Source organism: Thermobia domestica, chromosome 3 (genome assembly GCF_964235325.1).
Source record: "Thermobia domestica chromosome 3, izTheDome1.hap1.1, whole genome shotgun sequence".
In the NCBI taxonomy this organism is placed as follows: domain Eukaryota; kingdom Metazoa; phylum Arthropoda; class Insecta; order Zygentoma; family Lepismatidae; genus Thermobia; species Thermobia domestica.
This window is the reverse complement of record NC_137456.1, coordinates 39423981-39450671: the sequence shown is the minus strand read 5'-3', so window position 1 is coordinate 39450671 and position 26691 is coordinate 39423981. Positions and strand designations below refer to the sequence as shown.

The 26691-nt window shown below is 33.6% G+C and overlaps 1 protein-coding gene across 1 annotated transcript; it reads left to right on the top strand.

Moving 5' to 3' along the window:
* Window positions 1-1123: 1123 nt before the first annotated feature.
* On the top strand, window positions 1124-25763 carry b (glutamate decarboxylase-like protein black). The gene is made up of 7 exons (XM_081750681.1): window positions 1124-1850; window positions 14405-14633; window positions 15184-15403; window positions 18014-18161; window positions 19625-19853; window positions 22383-22577; window positions 25040-25763. The coding sequence occupies exons 1-7, from the start codon at window positions 1387-1389 to the stop codon at window positions 25211-25213; spliced, it is 1659 nt and encodes a 552-aa protein (XP_081606807.1). The 5' UTR covers window positions 1124-1386; the 3' UTR covers window positions 25214-25763.
* Window positions 25764-26691: the final 928 nt, after the last annotated feature.

The following is a 26691-nucleotide window of genomic DNA, read 5'->3' as shown; positions in this document are numbered from 1 at the left end:
ATATGTTTTGAAATTCCCCCTGTTAATTTTTTCGGATGTGCAAGTTATTCCCCTGTAAAATAGTCTTTTGATTGGCACACTGATTGTACTTTTGTTGGGTCTTTCCAGTTGTCCCCTTTTTAATCAACAGAACATGTGTATTAAGTTTAATAAGTTCATTTCGATTTAATTTCTTTTAAACAGCTTCAGGGGTACACAATTGAACTGCAAACTGTGTCTAGGGGTACACGAGAAAAAGAAAGGTTGAATAACACTGCTCTAAACTATGTTCTATATTCTGGTAAATTATATCTTGTGGTTCTCTCGTGGCCGAGGGTTTTCTTGAGATTCTGTTGTTTCCTCCCACATTGTTGATTCTACTAGTTATTTCATAATCATTCATTTTCATCAGTTGACCGTCTATGTTAGTCTAAAGAGAACATTAGTGTGAAACGTTATTTCATTTTATTTTGTTCTCTGATTTACAAAAATTTACATTTTGGATAGAAAATTGTCTATTAATTTCATTCAACTCGAGATTTTTTTAAAGACGGCTGACGAACCCATGTAAGAATTCGGTAGGAAAATCCAGCTACTCAAATAGAATGCAAGTCAGCATTCGGTTGATTAATTCTGAGAATAATCATTTCTGCTTTTTTTTTTTTTTTTTTTTTTTTGACTATTTGTTTAAGAAAAACACAATGTTCGCACCCTAAAAGTAAATTTCGGGGGTTTTTTTTGGCTTTCCGTCAACAAGGCAGAAAAAGAGTAAAGTGAACAAATTACGGTTGCTGACGTCATAACAGCGGAAAACTGGTGATCTGACGTCGGGGATTACCTCAGGAGAAAAAAAAAAAAGGAAGACACACCTCCTTTCAATCTTCACACATTACATATATAATTAACTCAACGTGTGCAAAAGTGCACGTACCTTCAGGGCATATTAAGGGCAGCGAAAGGTCTTCAAAGAGCATATGCCATCGTGGGACGATGTTCCTACAGTATCTATTGTCAGCGCATAATTCACAGAATCATCGGGGAAATCTCAAATTCAGCTTCTTCTACACAACAAACTAAAATATGAATGCTGTGTACTGATACTTAACAAAATAATAGGCTAAAACACAAAAGAAATAATATACAAACAAGAAACGTGTGACGCGCTAAATCACTTCCTCCTATACATCACGTGACCATTCAAAGGGTTTATTTAAGTACATTCTCAGTGGACTACTTTCATTTTTACGAATGACTGACGATTGACGTAAGATTGGCTCGTGTGTTTTCCTCCCTGCAGCCACCAATACAAACAAGAAATTGCAAGAAGTGAAAAAAGAAGAAATTTTTCCTTGGTTATATTTATAATAGCCTTACCGTAAGAAGAGACCACTCAGTTTTGCAACCATCATGCCGGGTGCTGCAACGGATTTACAAGAGCTGTCACTGAGCTCTGGGACAAGACCCATCGATTCCGAAAAGAATGAACCAAAACTTACGGACAAAAGTATAAATGGTGCAACGATAAATGGACATTGTAGCAATGGTGTTAGTAAACAAACTTCGTTTGACAGTGACAACGGAAGGCAGGAAGGCAGTGGTTTGTGGTTTCAAAGTTTGCCTGATAGACGAAAACATGAAAAATTCTTGTGTCGAGTTACTGATATTTTAGTAGAGTGTGGTGTTTTTCAGTCCACAAACCGAAGTTCTAAAGTTGTGAACTGGAAGGACCCTGAAGAATTGAAAAATATTTTGGACCTAAAGCTTCGAGAGGAACCGGAAAATCATGAAGTTTTATTGGGATACGTACAGGATACCATAAAATATAGCGTAAAGACAGGTCATCCACATTTTATCAACCAACTATTTTCCAGGTTAGTGAAAAACGTTTTAGTCATAAACCTATACGTACGTATTAAGTGTTAAGGACAAAGTTCCAATTGTTTCCTCTACCTTTCTTACAAGTAAATTATCTAATTAAGGTTAGTCCTAATCGGAAATTCTACAATATTTCTGAAGTTTAATGAAAACAAAATGTCCAAAAGTAAGGAAAATATCGGGCTTCCTCATTTTACCGAGACACCCTATGAACATTTACAACAGGGATGCAAATAACCACTCGCTCGACGCGAGTGATTCATCGGTACGGGCCAGTATTTAATATCATACTGAAGGTAAGTAAATGATTTCTATTGTGGGATGTGGACGAGTAAAATTTTGTTGCTTATTTGCATCCCTGATTTACATTATAGTCATAGTTTTGTATTTTTTTTTCTGAACTAAGATAATAAAGTAATAGGGCAACATTCACTAAAAGTGAGAGACAGAGGATAAATTATTCCTATTGAGTATCGATAACTAATGAAGGTGTTTAAAATATATCGTACGAGTTATATTAACTTACTTTTCGTTCTTTTGTTTCGTCTTTTTTTCCCGAAAAATCGGGAGATTTCGAATTGATTTGATATTGAGTTTAGCTTTCTTTTCAGCAGCGAGGCTGTATGAGACGTGGTCCTACAGCTTAACGTGGAATCCGAACCACATGAGCCGAGAATCGAACCCAGGTCTCCCATTCCAAAGACACGTGCATGGGGACATTTGGAATTTTGAACAATTTGAAGAAATTATGTAAATCCGGGACTGTCTTGGCTAAACTGCGAAGCCTTTGATATTCTGCTGTTAGTTCATTTTCGACCATTTCTTCACTTACTTCCTTTTCCCCCTGTAGTCTTCATTGCTAATGGATAGGTCTTGTGATGCTTAATAAAATAGTATGAGTAAGTGTAAATTCTTATGCGCAGTTTCCGAGAAACTCGACAAATTTTTGTAAATCTAAAAATTGACGGTGTACGGTAGCTATGCCAACTTATTAATATGTAACTGATCTTGAAGCATACTTTCATCGTGGTTTCCATTATGCCACTAACAAAACGACAACACACACTATGGCAAGTGAGATCCATTCCAAAATTGTGACTAACTTGAATTTTTGTGCAACTATAATATCGTCCAGAGATAAGACTCACCAATCGATAGATGACAACGGACTGAACAAAATTAAATATTTTAGGATCGATTCTCGTGCGTGGTTTTCGATAAAATGGAGAAAACTGTTTTTTTATGAGTTGAAAATACGTGTGTTGTTCGTTGCTAATAATAATATATTGATAGTTTTTATTTGCTGAACAGAGAATAAAAGCTCACTGTTAAGTAACAGATGTATCTATATTGTAACTTGTCTTGTTATGATGTTGAGAGGCATATTCGTAACACTTCTGCAAATACTATTTCAAAATTGCATAGTAATTTTATTTCTTACACTCTTATGCAACATCGAAGTGGGATGAAAGTGGAATCCGAAATACTTACTAATCGGATTTTCAGCTAAAATTTACCTTTAACAAAATTTGACTACAGACATGAGGATTGAAAGCAAACTCTATAGCCATGAGGCTATGGAGTAACATGAATTATTTCATAATAGATTATTTATTTATTTTTTAAATATTATTGTTAATATAATTTAACTATATTGCTAAGATCGCATCCAAAATCTTCGGAAATCCTTAAATTAACGAATAATTCTCATTTTCGCACTAGATTTTAATTAAGGAATGAGTTTCATTATAATTTGAGAATCTAAAATTTTCATTATTTTTCATTAGAACAGGTCTAATATATATATATATATATATATATATATATATATATATATATATATATATATAGTGCTTCAATGTGTCAGACTAAATGAGTGATGATGATTCAATAAATTTCAAGTCAAACTTTTATGTATGTATAAAGGAAATTATTGTCACTCTCTTTTTTCTTCTTCAGTAGTTTGTCCTACCATTATGCCTTGTAGATTAATAGGACAAGTTTTCCTTCGGAAATCAAACACCAGGCTACTATAATACAGAAGACAATTTAAACTAGAATAAAAATCATTGAACAAAACAACGTTTACTTAAAAATAGTAAATGTGTTAACAGTTTCGCCAACTAACTGAACATGAAGTTAGATTACAGTGTTTGATGAATCCAATATGTTCAATTAGTTGGCGAAACTGTTAACACATTTTATTATTTTTAAAAACGTTATTTTGTTAAGTTATTTGTCTTTTCTAGTTTAAGTTCTTTAAGATAGCAAAGGTAATATGAACCAGTTAGTTAGAAGATAACTGATAATCTCTTGGCTACTTGTAAATACATCGAGTTTGTATTTAAAAAATATAATCAAATATTAGACCAAGAGATGTCTTGGTACATGAGGCAAAAAGTTAGCTTAATTTAGAATTCACTTCGTCTTGGAACTGATTTCTTTTTAATACATCTAGATTAAATTAGATTAACTATAACGCTCTTTTCTACCAAACGAGGCACGCCACCCAAGTCAGCTCTGTGAGCAGGGGCGCCCGAAGAAAATTTTCTAGGGAGGGACCCATCTCTATGGTTGCTATATTACGTCTGGTATTACGGGTATTTAATATACGTGGTTTGCTATATTACGTATGCATTTTCGTGAGCCAGAGGGGGGCTCGGCCCCACCCTGCCCTCCTCTTCGGGCGCCCATGTCTGTGAGACATTTTGCAAGATAGGGTATACTGTTTGAAGTTGAATCCAAAGCTGTACTTGAGTTTGTGTCCGAGGTGAGAATCTCCACAGCAAATCGAACTCAGGACTAATACACACAAAGTTCTCTTAATATATTACAACAACAACTACTACTAGTACTGTTACTATTAAGGGGCACAGTGGTTCAGTGGTGCAATGCTCTCATCTCTTGTGCAAGGGGTCCTAGATTCGATTATTTGAGAAGTGATTTTGTGGTGAATATAATCGTATCGTGGGTTTTCTCACACTTTCTAATTTCACCAATTCTTTGATAATCATGCACTTTCATCAACCATTTATTTCCTTTAGCCTAAAGGGTATATTCGCGGGGCATTAAATCAAATACCTCATTTTACTACTAATACTACTCCAATAATACTAATAATAATTCAAAACGTTTTATTATCTGACAATTTTTAATAGGAGAAAAATGTATTTCTGTTAGCCATAATTAATTGGTAATTAAAAACATCTTTATCAACGTGCATAAATATTTCTGTAATCTTGTGAAGTATTTGATCTAAATTATATTAAAGAATAATTTAATGTGTATATATAAACTGTATTTTGCAAAGGTGTTCACAAAATGATATTACTTGAATAGGTTTTAACATAACACATACGTACACACACAAAATAATAATTATTTTATTAATTTAGAAGACATCTTCTATCTTAATCTGACAGCAAAATTAAATAATATGTCTTCTCATAAAAATTAAGAATAACACAAAAACTGTCAATAAATAAATAAATAAGTAAAGAAAAAGTAAATAAAAATGCAATTTTTAAAAATCTTTTCATACAATAAAGTCAAACAGATATGATTGGAAATTCATATTTTCTGTAATAAAATGCTACAATATAGTTTTAAAAAATCCTGGAAAAATACCTGCCCCTTTGAAAAGTCATACTGTTGTCAAATTTAATTTCTTCATTTCCCTTACTCTGAATCAATTATATTGAACGTTCTACGTAACAACATCTAGAACTTAGTAATTAGAATCATTCTTTCTATCACTTTTATTTTACTGTAAGGGTATAAAAGACTATTTTACAAAGACAATTTTTTAATTAGGAAAGTGGGTAGTAAGCTGATTGTGTAAACAATATAATTTTGTCGTTTATTTATTTAAGTTGTTTATCAGCGTTCGGAGGAAACAAATATGTATTCTTAAGCCTGATCATGGATAAAAACAAACGAAACATAATAATGAATTCGTAAGGCACGTAAATAAACTATCGACATGTTTATAAAACAGCGAGATCACGAAGTGTGGTCCAAACCAGTATTCGAAGTACAGCAATTCTGCTGGAGATTGATCCTGCAAAGTTTCTCACTGGAAACAAGTGCTCTAGCCATATTATCCGTACACGAAGGGTGAAACTTTTTTCACAACACGACTTTTCGGAACACAATACACGTTTGTAGTCTGCTACATTCTATTGTCGATGTCCTAGTGGTAGCTCACGTGATTCGGATGCCATGTGAAGTTGTAGATTCACGTCTCATATAGCTTCGCTGCTGAAAGTGTCGCTAAACTCAAATCAAATCAACTTTTTTCATGGTAATCGTCGGTTGAGATTTAACATGTAGGACCGAGGTTATGTAGGACAGGACGTACAGTTTCAAGTGGAATTCTAGCCACAACTAAGCTTTGTGTCGGAAGCCGGAATCTCAATCGGGATTGGAACCCGGAATCACGCAGACGAAAAGCACTCTTATTAGTTACTTGGACACGAATGACTACTCTCTTTCCCATCAACTCCAATAGCCATAGGTCTGTAGTAATAAACATTTATCCAGTCACTGTTGCAAGTAAGACAGCACCTGTAATTATAGAAACGAAGCAATGTTAGTTGTAGAGGGCGTGACTTTTTTTTTTGTCAGGGTGTGCTTAGGAGAAAACGAGAACTCATTTGTGGAGTCTTTATTCCTGCTTCGATCTCAGGGCATGAGTTAGAGATGAATAACATCATGTCCATGGATTCCCTTGTTTCCTCTATCTTTATTCCAACGATTCGTCCATGATTGATCATTAACGTTTGACATTCGTAATTTAGCCTAAACTAAATAAACTAAATATTTTCTAAATATTTTATTAAGTAAACTAAATATTTTATTTCATACTAGTAGAAGTGTCCATCCTCACGGAAAGAATGCTTTTTATGCAAAATCTTTGAGAGTAAAGAAATGTATGAAATATTATTATTATTATTATTATTATTATTATTATTATTATTATTATTATTATTATTATTATTATTATTATTATTATTATTCAAAGGTTTAAAGATGTGCAACCCGAACCACAGGAAAAACTATTGAGTTGCCTACTAGCAGCAAGTATGGTTCTCTGTACATAATTTTTGCATAAATTTTGACCTCCTATCCCCCTCGAATCGAAAATTAAAAGAGAAACGACCTTGTGCGCGGTCAAATCTGGTGAAGATCTATATGTGTGCAAAATTTGATGGCTATAGGCAGGGGCGCCCGAAGATAATTTTCTAGGGGAGTTCATTTCCATGATTGCTATATTACATCTGGTATTTCTGGTATTTAAAATACGTGGTTTGCTATAAATTTTCGTGAGCCAGGGAGCAGTGCCACTCCCCCCCCCCCGTTCGGGCGGCCATGGTCGTAGGATATTCCTTACTTTGCGAAACTCTGATGATACACACACACACACACGAACATTTTTATAAGATTTAAATTACAACTGTGTAGACACTGGACAGGAACGAGCACTGTTAATTTTGGAACTGCACACATACCCTGTAACTTAAAATGACTGTTATGCGTACATGTCCTACCATCAATATTGTCATGAAATAACAACTTATGTATGTTCGAAAGATTATATTAGACTTTTGTTTTAGATTACTGCTCAATTTCACTTTATAAATGTGTTTTGTTAAGTATATGCCATTGTATTGAGGAAATACAGGATAAAATATTCTTTGTAAAGCTTCAACAGAAAAGAGCGTGGGTTTTATTTCCAGACGCTGCAAACAGGGCTTGAAATTTCATAAGAGAAAGTGAGAAAATTGAGAATGTAATGCTTTCAGACTTGATAGCGGAACTTTAACCGGTGCTAACAAAAATGTCACGATGAACTATTTTTAAGGAATTACTAACCTAAACATTTGGGAACAGTTATAGTGTTTTGTGTAACATCATAACAACAAGAATTAATGGTTATTTAATTTTGTTTCTGAAAAATCGTGTAAACAAGAAGAAACATCATAAAGTTTCATGATTTGTTACGCTACAATGTAGCATTGCAGTTAATATACCGTACTGAATCATAATATTTTTGTTAATTTCAGGCACTTCCATTTGTCTAACGGATAACTTCAAACTACGAACCAAGGCCTTTCCGGTGTTAATTTGTGTCTTCTTTTTTTATTTTATAGATATAAGCTTAATTCCTTCTTATAAATTGAGAAAGAACATATAAAATAATTTTACTTCCTGTAATAGTGCATGCGATCATTGTAATACATCGTAAAGATGAAAAAGCACCAACCTGATTATAAGTTTAACGATTAGCTTTGGAAGGTCCCAGTCCCAATAAGTAACCTTGTGAGTTGTATTTCCTTTCATTTCGGTTAATAGTGGAAAGCGTGAAATGTTCTTGATAATGTGTAATTAGCCTCTATAAGTGATTTTTATCAGACACTGACATGATTTTTCAATAGTCACTTTTGCTATGATTATCTTTAAACGTGGCTTTTGTTTTTATTAGTGTTAAATTCAAAAAAAATAATGGAAAGGAAGAAAATGCTGTGACCTTCAGACATTAAACTTCCTATCGTTTGCTAATATTACCCCCTCCCCTCTTTCTTCTTCCTTCCTTCCGGATTACACATTTGTCTTATGAATCGACTTTTATGAAGGGGCTGCCGAATGATTCTACATAAGGAGAAGAACAAATTTAACTTCATATTTGTCAAATTGTATACAAATTTGTGTATAGTAATTTCAATTACCTCAGACAGCATTATGAATCAATAGTAAATACATAAGCATAGTGAAAGTCAATATTTCGATAAACATTTTTCGCCAATTAACTAACAAAAGTAAAGTTGCAAACAAAATTATAGGCTATGATACTTGAAAAAGGGGCAATGAAGTATTTTAATTATGACTTCAAATATTAATTCAAACAAAGGATCCGATTCATAATAAATTAATATTTCCTGCAATAGCAATTTATACTTTCACCTGGTTGTTGGCATTGTCTTTAGAGTAAACATTTTTTCTTCTGAAATGAGTCGAACGCCAAGCTATATATACACAGAGTTCTAATATTAGATTAAATATATAGCTATTCGTTCATAATGTGTGCTTTTTATTAGGTTCAAATGCTTTCGTAATAAGCTCTGGTAACGCCTATGAGCACGTAAAGCATTAGAGCAAAGAAAGTCATACTAAGAAGTCGAAGGTTAAACGAAAATAATCACTCGTATATATATTTTTAAGAAAAACATCATATATTTTTGTTAAGTATTTTTTTAAACTATTTATTTATAGACTAAATTTCTCTACATTTTTCGATTATTAGTGCAATTAGTGGTTATATTTGAGGGAAACACCAATACGTGTAAAGGAAGTTTGATATATGTACACAACACTGTAAGATTAAATACCGTATACTATACATATGTGGGAGTTGCGGTTGCTCAGTTGTAAAGCGCTCAACTCTGGTGTCTGGGGCCTCTGGTTTGATCACAACTCGCATCAAGAGGGCCTTGTGGTAGACAAACACCATTGCGTGTTACTTTTTAAGGTACTCCCGATTCTCCCACTCTTTTGATTCCATAATTTCGTTCCTTATCATAATCAGCGTCGGTACATAATTGAATAGCTTACTGTTAAAAGGGCGTATGTGCAATAAAAAAATGTCTGGAAATGACAAAAACTGTTTTGTTACTAGACGGTTTGATTTATGACAAAAAGAAAAATGCCTTATATTTATAACAAGTTTCAAGAAACACACTTCCGTTTATCACAAATTGTTCCATCTACCTCTAAAGCATTCATTTCTTAAAATAATAATAATAATAATAATAATAATAATAATAATAATAATAATAATAATAATAATAATAATAATAATAATAATAATAATAATAATAATAAAATTGTGAAAAATGTTACATACGCCCTTTTAACAAAAATCGATTCAATTGTGGAATGTTAAACTCAAAAATAAATAAAATTACAAATGTCATCCGGTTTTCTATGTATACTTCTTATAAGAAAACAACACTCGTTTTCTATACGTAAATCTATTAAAACAGATTCTTGTTCTAACAGGAAATTGTGCTTTAATAAAGGAATTTGTGATAACATTAACGTTGGGTGCAACCTTTCCAAGGACAAAATGGAATGTCATTCAGATTCTGAATAACGGAAAATATTGGTACGGTCCTAATGGAATATGTGTCTCCATCATTTTCTACTTACAGGCTACTGTTTAAAAGGTGAAAAAGATAATGAAATACAACAATATAAGCCTGTTTTTAATTCGTTTGTTCTGTTTTCGGCTTTCAAAGATATAATAATAATAATAATAATAATAATAATAATAATAATAATAATAATAATAATAATAATAATAATAATAATAATAATAATAATAAATGTGACCATTAGATTGTGTTTATTTCTATTATTTTTACATATATCAAAATGTTTTATAACGGTCATATTTTCTTTTAGAGCCTATTAATGATACAGATACAAGGAAAATATCCTTTTTTGCAGGTTTTAGAATAAGAGCCTTTCTTGTGTGTGTGTTAGCCTCGAGGGTAACGGTTCCTATGCAGGCGACGAGTGTGAATAACCATCTTCTTATATTAATAAAATTTATGGTATTTTAAGCCTCACTTTGAAATACTAATAATAATAATAGTAAAGCTTAGCTACATAGTACATATTAATATGGCTTCTAATTCTTATGCAACTTTCACTCAGGAGCAGTTTTGCTCGTACAATATATTAGATTTAAACATAATAATTGGAAAACCTTTCTGTGTATATAATACAGTTAGATGAATCAACTTATATCATCTTCCAGTTGTTGAGAGGGTTGTGGCTTAGCACTTCATTAAAAAGACGTGGATGCACCTGAGTGCGTCCTCTCCTCTTTATGACTAAAGGACAGTATATTCTCTTCACATATTTGAGTTCTAATTCAAAACTCTAATGATAGTTCTTGTATGAATAGATAGGCTTACCTAAAACGTAAAATTGGTTTATTATCTGGAAATCTTATTTGTTTTTAAAGAGAACCGTCTACCTATGGTACTAAACCTAAGATTCAGATTTTTCTTAACTTTATTTGAAGTTTTTCATGCTTTTAGGTGCAGACCTATGTCCCGGTCATCTACAAGACCGGATGTATCAAAAGTCCGGGCCAAAGGCAAAAACTCCAGTATAAATAAAGATATGGAAAAAAATGCAAAGAGAGGAAAGTTGTTGGAAATAGATGGTTTTAGATGTAAAATGGTGAATTTTTTCCAATTGCACCAGTCATTGAAATAAATGCCACTATTATAGGTTGAAAACTACCTACTTCCAGCAACTTTCTTCTCTTTACATTCTTTCGTAACGGATTTGGTCTATGGGCCGGAACTTTTGATACACCCGGTATATCACTAAGTTTTGTTATATTATAAATAATTGTTTTGCACTATGGTAATTTTAATGTAAAAATTGATGAAAATGATGGATGATGATAAAAGATGGCGGTTGAATCTCCAGAGATTCAGGTAATTTCTTAATTTCAAGCAAACCTAGATATTTAATAAAATTAATGATACTAGTTGTAAATGAATGATCAAATAAAAATAATTGCGAGTAAAATATTTTATTTGTATGTGATCAAGGCGGAAACGATTAAAGGGTTAATAAAAGTAGAAATGGACAAGTGCAGATTTTACATACAATTTTTTTATTACTGATGTCAGATTTTACTAAACGAATTCCTGTTCTGTTATAATTATGGTTTGAAATGCTGATGTTTCTGCAAAAACTTATAAACCTACAGACTCCTGTCTTTCTTCTTCTTCTTTTTTTAATGCGGTAATTCGATTAAAATTTATCATTACCGTTTCATTATAATTCAGAAAATGATTCATTCTATTTGACAATAATAATAATTTTAGATATTAAACTACAGAATACTTCTTCCACCAAAAGGTGAGCTTATTAATATTTTGTTGAGCGAATTATTCACTTTGTTTCAAAGTGTTTTCCTCCAACGGCGAAGAACATTGAGGAAACAGTTAATACAGAGAAATTCACAGATAAGTTTCATACATGACTACGTGATATCCGTATATTACGTATACAATCTTAATAATAATAATAATAATAATAATAATAATAATAATAATAATAATAATAATAATAATAATAATAATAATAATAATAATAATAATAATAATAATAATAATAACTTTGTCATATTTTACACTAAGTAAAATGAGTCATGATGTACAAAAAATCGAATTTCTTTAAGAAAGTAGTCTAAGAAAATTATTTATTATTATTATTATTATTACACAGCATATTTATGTGACATTTCCTTATGCAACATCCGCGTTCTGCATGGATTATTTCTTTACAGCTATAGTTATACATATTATAACAAGCGCTTGGAATCTTCTGCTGATACCGCTATACACAATCACCACACTTACAGAGGGCGGATACAAGGGCGCCGATTTCTCTGCAACTTTGAGGGAGGGGGGTATTCATAAAAATTGCATATAACAATACATACAACAATAAAAAATGCATAAAAATACATATTCATAAAAATATCTGGGGGTCCACATGATCTTTGGGGGGGCGGGTCCCCCCGGCTCCCCCCGGATCGGCGCCCTTGGGCGGATACAAATGGCGAATTAACTTGTAGTCTTCTTCTTGAGCTGTACACTGCATAAAATTACTCTTATAGTACTTCAATGCTTTGCAATTGTCATGTCATGTCATGTCTAGCCATGATTCATGCAAATTCTAAATTTTCGCTATAAAACCCCGTCATCATAGTGTTTGCAAGAATTGGCGTCAAATCAGCATTGATAAAACTTTATAGGTTATCAGTAATAGTACATATACAAGCAATATAAAGAAGAAAAAAGTCAGATTAGGATTGACAAATAAAATGAACAGCTTTAGCAAACAAATAGTGTGATACGTTACTATTACTGACGTGGCTCTGTTTTACTATTTAACGCCTCAAGTTTTAGGCTAAAAGAGACGATTGTTAATGAAAGTGAATGACTACAAAACAATTGGTGGAATGAAAATGTGGGAGAAAATGGGAAAAACTCTAGAAAACCCACGATCACGTTGTTGTCTACTACAAATTCATATGTCCTGAAATCGAACCAGAGATCCATCTCACGAGAAGTGAGGGCTCTATTAGCCACGGTACCTCTCCGACGTGACACTTGTCGCAAAGTCAAAACTTTTCATCTACCATAGTTCTCAGGCAATCTCAATACGATTTGATAATGTTCATTAGTTGCAACCCTCTTTTGACCCTTCCCTCTTGCGTGTCTTTTATCAAATCCCATAGAAACAGGTTCTTCTCAGTCAATCTCGAGCCAGAGGGCCGCGATGGCTCAGTGGTAGAGCGTTCACCTCTGGTGCTTGGGGTCCCGGGTTCGATCCCAGCCCCCGTCAAGTGAACTTTGTGGTGGACAAACACCGTGTGCGTGGGTTTCCTCGGGGTTCTTCCGTTTTCTCCCACTTTCTTCATTCCACCATTTCATTCATTACTCATCATCACCGTCTCCTTTAGCCTAACCGACATAACCGTGGGACGTAAAACTCAAAGATTTCATTTCATTTTCAATACTCGAACCAGTTTTTCTTCCTTTTTTTAAACATACATTGTTCTTTTCCTCCATACTATTCCCTGCTTTTCCTCATAGGTTTTCAGTTTCACTCAGCTAATTTTCTCCATTCTTCTCCACTCTCACATTTCCAAAGTCTATTCGTTTTTGCGTAGCATCCATGTTTCTGCCTGCCCTGTAGAGTACAGTACTTTAAACGGACCTTTTGATGACTCTTGTAATTGCTGAATTTAAAAACAAATAATACTGAAAGCTTAGTTTGTCAGAATGAAGAAGATTACACAATATGAAATTCCTCAGTACGTTTCACTCAACTCGAGCTGGCTAATATAGGCGAGACACGTTGCGTTGGTTGCATGGCATATACAAGAGGATTGCATATGTTTGTGGATGGGAATGCAGTAGAAGAAGAGCTTTGGATGCCCCGAAAAAGAGATGGAAGAGCTAGTTGAGATGCCCGTTCTTCGCACGGGAAGACTAGTTTTACGAAAAGTATTTGAACCCTTTAGAATATGTACAGGGGATGAACTTGGACTTAAATTACACCATCAGGAGTGTCATTATTCACTTCAGCGACTCCGAAAACTATTGATTTGACACTAGTATCAGTCCTTCTATATTGTTTTCATATGCCCATCCCTTCCTACTTCTACCCCTCACGTCCGTGCCAACACCTATATTTCTATTGTGCACTAAACATTTTGTTTTAATATTTATATTTATTAACATAATCGTACTTTTAATTTGCTTAGTTTCCAAGTATGGTTCATATTTTGTCCTGGTACTCAGCTCATTATATTTACCCATCACTGATTTTAATGACTGTATGGAGTAGATTATTTTGCCATTGTTAATCAGTTTCACTTCATTGCAATACTCGAACACTATCGTATCTTTGTTCTAAATAATTTTCTCTCTCTCTCTCTTTTTTTTTCCAGTTTGGATCCCTATGGCCTTGTGGGACAATGGCTTACGGATACCTTGAATCCAAGCGTTTACACATACGAAGTGGCTCCAGTGTTTACGTTGATGGAGGAAACCATTCTTCAAGAAATGAGAAAGATCGTTGGGTTTCCTGAAGGAGATGGGATCTTCTGTCCTGGAGGATCCATGGCCAACGGCTATGGCATTAATTGTGCAAGATATTGGTTTATGCCAGATATAAAGGTAATAGAAGACTTTTTTAAAAAAACTAAGTTCCCTCAAAATTAAATAGAGTAACCAGGATTACAAACATTACATTTCCAACATCGTATATTGACACTCAAAAGCTTTTAAGACTATAGCGTTTTCGTACGGAGCCACCCATAGATTTCGTGGAACTCAGACAGATTTTCAGCAGGAATTTCAAACTGAAATAAAAATCACAATTGAATAAAGAAAACTAATATTTTTGTCAGAGGCCCATTCTACAGCCGAGCACCCGACATTTATGATGCTGGCACTTCCTTTTATCAGCATTTTCAACTATTGGTGCCCAAAGATCCTATCGATAGATCAAGGTATCAAAATATGAACTTATTTGATATTTCGAGTTTTGACATTTAAGTTACGAATTTACGAAAAATTATTGTCTTATTTGGTGAAGTATAACAAAATAATAATTAACTTAATTAAGTTGAAGTTTATCAGATACTGCAATAAACAAGCATAGGAGGCGATAATTGCACTTTTGATATGTTTTATCCCATTAAGTCTATGTGTATTTAATTTGCAGACTAAAGGTCTTCATGGGTTGAAGCGATTGGTACTTTTTACATCTGAGGATGCCCACTACTCAATTAAAAAAATGGCAGCTCTTGAAGGGATTGGGAGTGACAATGTCTATCTCGTGAAATGCGACGCGTTGGGAAAAATGGATCCTCTTGATTTGGAAAAACAAATTCAGAGGGCTTTGGAAGAAGATGCAGCTCCTTTTATGGTTTCGGCTACAGCAGGTGAGTTTTATATATCGTATACATTAAGCAGACAGACAAGAAAGTGCTTCCCTTTTAAATGGACAATACGACGTTCTTTCAATACAATAACAAATACAAGTTTCCTCTTTCTTCTGAAGTAAACATTTCAACATTAAAATTTGATAATTTTTGCCAAAGTAACATTAACCACCGGGGGCCTTTTTCTTATCATACTACGCTTTGTGAATTTCAATCACTATGTATCTCCACTTTAATGTATAGGCTTATCATATCTATCTCATACTACATCTTGTCCCCCAGAGATATAAACTTTTCTTCTTTTTCTTAGAAATTGTTTAAACAACTATAAAATGAGTATTTTAAACTCGTACAATGTTACAATTTAACCAATTTTTCTAAGGGAGTATACACAGATTAAAAAAAAAATGTCCATGTTTGACACTGTTATATTACTCTTTTATCTCCATTCAAGCTTAAAAGTGAATACCGTAAACTGGGTATACTTTGACCCTTTAAAAGCAACTTTGGCCCACAGGAAGAGAAAGTTGTACCAATATGATTCTATATGCATTCTTTGGGAGTGGATACCTAGCTGAAGGACCCTGAACGGTTTGTAACTCACAAGGAGTTCGCCTTCGATCTTGATAGTGCGAACGTCTGTGATCAATGTGGCGCGTCAGTTTTTGTTCGGTATTCATAGTGTAAGTTGTTTGTAGTAGTTTGTTTTGAACATTTCGTGAATGTCGACGATGTCCATTTTGTGAAGTGTAATACATACATCTTATAGAAGGTTGATCTCTGCACCTCCCGGACACGTATTTTCTCTCTCCCTCCTGATGCACATGGTGAACCATTAGCAGCTAATATTTTTCCTGTCAACATTGTTCACAAAACACTTTCAAATGAGCCTTACTAGAGATTGCACTTGTAACCTAGCACTCAAAGAGTTCCTTGTTAGAGAGATTTTCATTGAACGATATATTAGTTTGCCTCTAAATTGAACAAAGTGATTTCACCCCTATGGTTGTAATATAGGTATTTTAAGTTAAGCACTCAGAAATTTGTAGCGTTCTTTTATAGATGTTTTGTATTCACCCAAGTAGAATACAAATATTATCATTGAACGATATTTCTCGTTCGATTGAAATAGAGTAAAAACATTGATAATTTCACCAATGTGTTTATAATACCCTGTTCTTTTCTTCTGTGTCTTAAATACAGTGTTACAATAATATTTTCGTGTATTAATTAGTGATTTTGACAAATGGGTCAAAGTTACCCCAACCTTAAAAATTCTTGCATGACATAAAAAAAAAAATGGAACTATAATCATCATTCTTGGCCACACTGATCATTTACTGCTTTCAAAAGAAAGCCAAAGGATTGCTTTTTAACAAGGAGAAATGTCATTAAATTACCTCCCTAATCTTAGGAGATATTAGAATGGGAATTTTGAATATGAAGAAGCATTGCCCAAAGTATACCCAGTTTTCGGTACTTTAGAATTGGTCTTACCATAACATTAGAATTAATTACATAATAGTTGATGTTAATTTGGATAATATTCAGGTTCATAACACTTTGGTCAGTTCTACTAAAATCCTCTAGTTCACAAAAAAACAGCCTTCAATGAAATACGTATACATATTATTATACGCATTTGGCAACTTAAATTATTACTTCAAGAATTTATGTTGCCAGATCATCGTTACGAAATTATGCAATACTTGAAATTTGATTTCCCCATTTAGAAGAAATCTGTACTTAAAATTCTCTTCAATGAACAACATCATATTCCTGTAACATATTCGTGGAACTTTGATTCGTTTTTATTATTCCCATGTTTCTTACATTTAATATACCTGATACACCCAATCTTTCATTTAAAACCAGCTTTGCGATCTTCAGATAAATTTTCAATATGTAACTGACAGATGAAACTATCAAAAAATGGCAACCTTTTTCTGACGTTACTATCTACTACTACCAGATGTTGGTAGAATAGGTTCTCAAGGTACTCGTTTGTCATAATATTTGTATTAGTTAACTATTATTAATTAATTAATATACACACAATTTTCGAACGAAGTTTCCCAATTTGAACTTTCATTCATAATCTTTGTAAATTATTAAAATTACACTCTTATCATATATATAACAAATATTGAAGTTAGTTTTGAAACTTTTTAAAAAAACATTTTTTCCTTTTGTTTAGAACTTTGATATGATAAATATTCTTTCACATTCATTGGATTAATAGTATAGTTTTCAAGAAATTAATATGACTAATTTTCAACTTCACGTAGGAAATTACTGATATTATCAACATATGCTGAACTGAAACAGAATTCACAGAAGTATATTCAAGAAGAGGTAGCAGAAAATGAGGGCACAACTTTTTCTTGTATAATTTAGTGTATTTTCTAGTAGTCATAAGTACAACAAATAAGCTGCTTTTCTAAGAAATAAAATTCTGAGCTCTATTGTATTTCCTCATAATTGTTTTTAACTAAGAACTAACTCAAACGCCCATCGCATATAACTACTGTATATAAATGAAAATTCCACACCAAAAGCCTTTAACATTATTATTTACATTCTTTTTTTAAATTTTTTAAATAAAAACAGGAACAACAGTATTAGGTGCATTTGATCCTCTGGAAGAAATAGCAGAAATATGTTCGAAATACAAACTTTGGTTCCATGTGGATGCTGCGTGGGGAGGCGGTGCCCTTATGTCAAAAAGATGGAGACATCTATTGAAGGGAATCGAAAAGTAAGTAAAATTTTTAATAGTATAATACATATAGTATTTATCAAAGACATGAGGTATCGAATTTTTGTTAACCGTGAATTATACTTTTAAGACTTTTTTTCCTGATAAATGCTACTACAACCACATCATTTACATTCACAATTATGTTACAGAGTTTTTGTTTCGAGTCTTAATGTCCCTATCCAGAATTACGGTTACGTGAGATTTAAAACTAACACTTAAACTGGGTACAGACACACATTTACTCCTCTCAGGAACAGAATCAGCATCTTCTGCATCAAGAAAGAAAGAAAGAAAAAAAAGATGGAGACTCTCCAACTGTACTTAACATTTTAGTTTTGTAAATTATCCTAAATATAGGATAATCAGTATTTTCAATAATTTACATAATATTACTCAAGAACACATTTGGGCTGTCTGAACTTGAGCAATAACATATTTTAAATTTGCAGACTTTGGTAAAGATCAAATACAGTCCCTTGTTATATTAATGCTTTGAAAAACTCTGTAAACAGTTAGGGAAAAAATTATATACTCAAGTGCAGGCTTATGTAGTGATGTTATTTATCTTCTTATATTCAAGATAAAAGTTCAGAAATATCCTCAGAACATAACACTTGCTGGAAAATATCTGTGTTTATCACGCGTCATTCTCCCACATATCCAATTGATTAATGCTCGTGCTCTCTATACAAGTTGGCCAGTATTTCATCCAGATACATATTGGGTCAAGTATGGTTCATATCTGATGTTAGACTATTGTCCTTTAATCTATTTAAGTTTGTTTAGTCTGAATGTTCTGCTCGAGGGTAGGTTCTGGCTCATTTACCACTTCACATAACAGTTCAAAGATTTACATAACTATTAAGCAACAGTCTAAAGAAAAAAATATTGTTCAGTTTAGAATGAGCAGATACATTTGTAGATAATTAGGTGAATGAGTAATCTACTCCGTCACAAGGAATCATTAATGAAATTCCACATAATAACGATGATTTTTTCCAAGTCGTCAATTGATAATATTGTCTTTGATGATACAATACACTCCGGAGCATACTTAAGAAATAAGCAAAGAACATGTGTATTGGAACATTTTAAACTTTATTCTCTTATCCACCAAGCTACTTGTATTAGCCGCAATAACTTCATCACGTTTTTTCCCATGCGTAGTTTCTAGGAAGTTTTATAGAAATTAGAAATATGTGTATTTTAGGGAATATAGGCCTGCAGTAGAGCGAAATAGATAAAATAAATATTGTTGAAGTGTAAGCGTAGGCCTTCCAAACGAATGTAGCGAGTTCTTTTGTATCACATCTGAACTATTAAGAAATAAGCATTTTGCCTCACATCCAATCTCTAATTATATACTTGATCAATGCAGGGGTGTATATCTATTTTTTTGGCCACCCTGTATATAAATATATGTTTGAAGTTCTTACAAAGCTTTATTTTTTCATTTTAAGGGCTGACTCTGTAACATGGAATCCACACAAACTTCTGGCAGCTCCTCAACAGTGTTCAACGTTCTTGGTTCGACATCCAGACATCTTAACAGAGACTCATTCAGCTGCAGCTCAATATCTTTTTCAAAAAGATAAATTTTACAACACCAAATACGACACTGGAGACAAACATGTCCAGTGTGGTCGAAGAGCAGACGTTGCCAAGTTCTGGTTCATGTGGAAAGCAAAGGTAACTTTAATGTGAAAACTAGAGTATAGATCATAATTTATTATCAAAGTAAGATACTTTTGAAAAAAAAAAAATCTTTCCTTCAGAACAGTTCTCTACCGATCACATATACTGGTAAACGTTCAATGATAAATATCCCCTTGCTCGAAAACCCACCTTTTCCTCTTTAGGTATATTTTAGGTTCTCACAAGGAATGGACATTCGAATCAAACTTAGTGAATTCAATAAACATAACAAAGATATGTTCATGCACAAACAAATTAAACGGCGTGACAAACATCTTGGCATTTGAAGGTGGCGCTCCAAGTTCCCTTTAAATGCTGCTAGCAAATGAGAGGCTAGCGGTATTGCCACGTTTATTTTGTACACATTCACGTCTATCCCCTGCCACCTGATCGCGCTGTAGTTTGTCTGCTTAGCCATAGCCACACCCCTTTACCACTTGGCAACGTCGCGTCAGAGCTTGCGTTTTATTCGTTTAGCTGAAATGCCAAGATGTTTGTCACAGGCTTTAGGTGCCATGAACAACGGAGTAAGTCCCTGGGGGCTAACCCTGTTAGTATAAAGAAAATCATAGACTCACAGTGAAATAGGTATTGTATCAACTCTGTTCATTGGAAAGTCATGGTTTATAGTTCATTCTCTGTAGCATGAAACAAGCTTTCCAGAGGTGCTATGTATTGGAGACCCATAACATACTTGAACAGGGAAAATTGGGAGGATGTCAGGAAAGTTTCCTCCAGAAATCCCTCTCATCAACTTTGCACCTTTCTGGAGTGGGCCCGCGTAAAAGCATACAATCTATGTATCTCGAAAAATACTATAGGGGATAAGAAATATACCAAGTTTTTATTGATAGAACAGGTATGAGGGGAAAGGGTGTATTGGTTTGATTCGGATGTCCGCATGACACGTTCATGTCCGTTTCCTGTCAGTAATACATACACACCATATTACTGGAGACTGGTCATAAAATTGACAAGGATACCTTGTGTATTTTGACATTATATTGCATCTGTCTGGCAATAAAGCAACTTAATGAGATTTCGAAATGTAAGACCTCCATCTTACATGTCGGAAACAAGATCACTAGTAAAAGCACATTACTTTAGCAATGCCCTCTTTTCTGCCCTTCTATCTTATCATAGGGAGCTGCGGTGGCTCAGTGATGGAGCGTTAGCATCTGGTGCGTGGGGTACTTGGTTCGATCCCAGTTCGCGCTAAGTTGACTTTGTGGTAGACAAACACCATGTGCGTGGGTTTTCTCGGGGTTCTCCCGTTTCCTCCCATTTTATTCATTCCACCATTGCATTCATTTCTCATCATTACCGTCTCCTTTAGCCTAACCGGTATAACTGTGGAACACCGGATAAGATTTTCTACCTTTTTATAGTTATTTCAAGCTTTGGTAAGACTTCATAAACAACGTATGTAGTTGTCCAGAAATACTATTTTTGCTAAGCTCTCTTGCTTCCATTGAAAATGGATGACGACAATTAGTTTTTGGTTTAGAAATTTTAGAGAAGTAGGAAAACAAACTGGGCCAGAGTAGCATTTGGCTGCAATATCAGTCAGAAAACAAGCATTTGTGTGCCTTTATCGTAAAAATGAAAGTTCACGTTGTAGTCCGCATAATACTAATTCTCCGTTTCGTGGCAGCATTACGAAGTCATCATTTAGTAGAAAACTTGATATAGCTGCATTCGAAATCAGCTACCAACTTAAACAATCTGAAGAACAAAGTTAGCAAATTAAGAATAAATACAATTGACATTACTTTTTCTTTGTCATTATCATGTGTAGTTTTTGTTCGTGATGTATAAAAAAATGTTAATTTTTACTGTTTGCTATCCACATAAAACAGTATAATAATATTTTCCTGCCTGCCGAAAATGCGATACAAAACTTACAAATTCCTAAGTAAATTTAAATTTGTTTAGCAATTTGCGACGCAACAACAACAACAACAAAAATAAATAAATAATCGCTGGCATATGTGTATACTCTTGTCATTCTACTATCGTTCAAAGAGGGTTCAGATGTCATCCAAACTTAGTCAAACGGCTACCTAGAGAAACTTGAAGAACAAAGTAAGTTGGAGGATGATTTTAACCATATCAACTCCTGTATACGCCAAGGTAATGGAAATGTGGTGCAGTGTACTCATACCGGCCGCCGGCTACATTGGGCAGTTCCGAATGAAAAGTGTAATTTTAATGGAAGTACTTTAACATACGTTTTTGAAATTATAATGACCTCCCGCTAGTTCAGACAAAAAGTAATGGGAGTCTGCACAAGTGAGTGTCACAATCAAAATGCATCTCTGCGGATAATATATTGATATTTACTACGAAGATTACCACCAATTTCAATTGTGAAGCAATCAATATCTTTGTATGGTGACTTTCTTTTCTATATTTTTTCTGAATTATAATTTATATGAAATTTAATGCTGACACTGTATTTTATCTATAGTTTATTCAGTGTAAATTTCGTTGAAGTGTTTTATTTTTAATATTGTATTTCAGGGCACGTCAGGGTTGGAGAAACACATCGACAAAGTGTTTGATAATGCCGTATACTTCACCGAGCAGATCAAGAAGCGACATGATTTTCAATTAGTTCTTCCTCAACCAGAATGCACCAATGTTTGTTTCTGGTATATTCCAGAGTCACTACAAGGAAAGAAATCTCATGAAGATTTTAAGGAAAAATTACATAAGGTAAGTTTATACGATAAACGGAGCATAGATAGATACAGAAGGAAATTTTAAAGGATAAACATTGAAGAGGAAAATAGATTTTAGCTAGTGCTAGAGTTTAATAAATAAACTGTACCACACTAGTATTACTTATTTAAAATCTCGGATGCATATTTATCGAAATTTCATTAGTTGTTCCGGATAGAGATAGTTAATACGATCACAATATACACACAGTAGACAGATAGTCTAATTCAACCTCCGGTATGTCATCTTATTCTCGTTAGCTCTAACTTATTTCTTATATCCCAACCCAAACCGGAGAGAAATTGAACTGAAGAGTTTCTATGACTTGGTGAAACACCAATTTATAATGTAAAGAGATGTCCTGAACACTTTATGTAGGAGGTATGATCAAAAATACGCTGAATAATTTTATAAGAAACAAAGTAATAAGCTTACATGAAATTTGATTTAATCTCCTTTGAAGTAGTACTGACCTTACCTAGCAATACATTTATCACAACGTTGAATCAATGACCGGGAGCGTTTCTTAAAGGCTTCTATTGGAAGAGCGTTCAGGTACTCTGTCGTGGCCCTCTCAATGTCAGGAATGGTGCCAAAACGTTTTCATTTTAGCACAATTTTATTTATTTATTTATTTATTTTTTGGGAAGAGCCAGAAATCGCATGGTGCTCTATCTGAAGAGCATAGCGAATGTGGACAGATAGGAATACTTTTTATTTGGCCAAAAACTCGCGAACGAAAAGCAATGTGTGGTACGGCGCGTTTTCGTGGTGAAGGAAGAAGCTATTTGCTTATTTAGTCGGCGGTTAAGATTCTTTCGCGGACCCATACGAGAGTGTTCTTCGGAAAGCTCTCGAATAGTCATTCGCCTGACCTGTTTGAAGAATTTGTATTTGACGTCGAAAAACGTCTCGATCGTTGTTCGTTTTCAACCGACTCCTTGCCGCTTTTCAATCACTCATACCACTTGTAAATAGCCTTGAATGCCACCGCTTCATCGCCATACACTGGTTTTGACATTTCGTGAGCTTCTTTGGCACTTTTTTTTTGCAGCTTAGAACAAAACTTAATGTTGGCGTGTGACAAGACACTCTTAACACTTCCTCACTCTTCTGACTCTGGAAGCCAACTAATATATCACAACTCATTCAAACTCGACTGACTGTGAAAAAGGTTTAAGGCTACTGGGCTTACTAGATGGATACGGCACTGTGCTATTACATTCACTATACTTTTTGATCACACCTTGTAAAACTATTGAGCAAAGCTTACAATGAAATAATATCATCCTACATTATAGATTGACCAAATAAGCCTTGAAACTATCCTAATGTGCTTTAGTATCTAAAAATTAGTCTTTGCCATTCTTTATATTGCGAATATCTATCTATCTATATCTATCTATCTATAAAGTAGTGCGTCAACAGAAATAATATACAGTACTCCTTCGTCAAAAATTTAGTGTGTGTAATGCACCTGCACTCCCCTCCACAAGTAGTATATATGCTACTGTTAGGGGAAATCAAAGAACAGGCATACGATGTGCTATATTTTTCTTATACAGTCAAAACGTAAATACAGTTAAAAAATAATATTCCAGCAGAATAAAAAATATCGACTAAATCAGACTGACAATAAACGATGTACTTCTTAATGCCATAATAATTATTTTTTCTCGAAAACTACGCATGAGACTTGACCCTCAGGCATTTTGTTCAGCTTGACGTGATCTTTTGATTCGTGTATGTCTTATCTTTGGACAATATTGTACATAGTTAAGCAGAAAGTAAAGTAATTTTTGGCAATATCTCATAAGCATACTGTAGTGTTGGTAGTGTCATAATAGAAGGCTTGATGAGGGCATTTTTAAATATCAGTTTCATTTTAATTGTAGTAGTTATCGTATACAGGGTGTCTACTAAAATTCCAAAATGAAATTTTGTGACTTTTTCGTGACCTTTTCTTTACCAAATCATAAAATTTCCTAACGTTTCCAATAGCGAATTCGGGTGCGAATTAGGCCGAATTTTCATCCATGCGATAGAAACGTACTTTGCTTACGATTTGGTAGCGTCTAAAGCCGATCATAGACAATTTTGGTGGTTAATTTTGACGTTTTATAGAACAAAATTTCCAATCTGTACTTGCATTTGCACAGCTAAAAAAAAAAATAAAAAAAAAGCGACCCAAACGCTAAATTTCGTGACTTTTTCGTGACTTTCATGACCGTTTTCTTATTTCGTGACTTTTTCGTGATATTCGTGACTTTCGTGACCGATAGACACCCTGGTATAGCATCAATGTTTAGGTTAACAAAGGTTTCCTTCATTTTCTCTCATATAATTTTGTTGAGCTAAACGAGATATATCGTTTTTTTTTTTTTTTTTTTTTTCGTTTCATCGCTAATCATATTGTAAAGTTTTGAATGTCTAATGTTATGTCCTCTATTGCATAGGTGGCACCAAAGATCAAGGAACGTATGATGAAAGAGGGGTCTATGATGGTTACATATCAACCGCTACGAGACTATCCTAATTTCTTCCGACTAGTTCTCCAGAATTCTGGCGTTGAGAAGGAAGATATGGATTTCTTCGTTGAAGAATTTGTAAGACTTGGGAAGGATCTTTAAAATTTCTCTCTCCGCAACTGGAAACAACATAAAGAAATAATTTGTGATAAAACATGTTGGACACATTTAAACCTACCTATATAGTTCACAAGCACGGGAAACTAAAGCTAATTATTTCATTTCAAGTGACTTAGTGTACAAATGTAAGGTTTCGTAGTCAAGCGGACATGGTTTCAACATCATACTGATATTTTGTGTAGTGGATTCTTTTATATTTGTAAGTGGTGTCAAACTGATTGTGTATTGTTCCTAAACGCTCATGCTACATACAAATTCATGCTTTACTCCGTCGAATTTACCGTAAATGGCAGCAAAATATTAGTTTCTGATTCATACTATTAATGTATTATCGTATAGATGCCATTTATAATGAATGGAACGGAGCGAAGTATGATTGTGGTCTCAGTATTATGATCCAAAGAAATCAAGTTACCAGAATTTGGAAAGAGAATAATGAAATGAGCTGTTATTCCAATTGTATGTATTTTCAAGTTTTGTATTCACACAGTTCACATTTTTATTTTATGAAATAAAAACTATAAAACTTTAACAGTGAATTGTTTTACTAGAACAATGTTTGAGAGATTTCAACAGAATTGAAGCAATCCTCTGTGCAATCATTGTTACACTAATCATATTCGCTTTTATTATACTACTTTGGAGTTTAACAATACGTTACGGTAGGAACTTGCCTACAATTCGTTCTAATTTCACTGAAAAATTTTAATGTGATGGAATTATACTACTGTATATGACAAAGCAGTTCTTAGCACAAGAATCAAACAGAACGAATTTAATAAGCATGGTCCTGGGTTACTTTAGGTGCAAGAACACTATTCTATAAAGGAAGATCGTTGACAATATTGATTATTTAAAACTGATCATCAAATGACGGTCCGCGAATATAAATGTGATAAGATCCATATCTAACTCTTTGCGTAACAGGAAAAGTGTATCTGGCACCATAATATGAGCTACCTGATCAGAGACTGACTTTTAAATGTGGAAATATATATATATTTTTAAAATTTTTTGTCACCACCAGGCATTCTGCAAAGTAAGGCCGTTCGTACAAAGTCCATTAAAAAAAAATCAGTTACTTTCAAGTGTTCCTGGCTTAGGCTTACCAAATTACACTAGTCTAGACGTGTGAAATAAAAAGATGGATTCGTAGAATGGAACAAAGATTTACAGAATAGAATATAAATATTTCTTAAATGTCCATCGTTCTATATTTATTTTTAATTTGTTTACCCTCTAAGTATGAATTTTATTTTGTCCTGACCCGCAGCACTCTAAACTGACCATCACTGTTTTCTATTTAGGATGACTCACGAAGAGGTTTTACAACTTCGAAAATAAATAACTATATATATATATATATATATATATATATATATATATTGCTTCAAAATCACATCGACAACATTTGGGAGATGATTCCTGACACCAAGATAAGACAAAAAGTATAGACCAAC

Coding starts and splice junctions, on each gene's coding strand:
- b (XM_081750681.1), top strand. CDS start 1,387: ATGCCGGGTGCTGCAACGGATTTACAAGAGCTGTCACTGAGCTCTGGG. Junction 19,854..22,382: donor GGTTCATGTGGAAAGCAAAG/GTAACTTTAATG, acceptor ATTGTATTTCAG/GGCACGTCAGGGTTGGAGAA. Junction 22,578..25,039: donor TTAAGGAAAAATTACATAAG/GTAAGTTTATAC, acceptor TCTATTGCATAG/GTGGCACCAAAGATCAAGGA.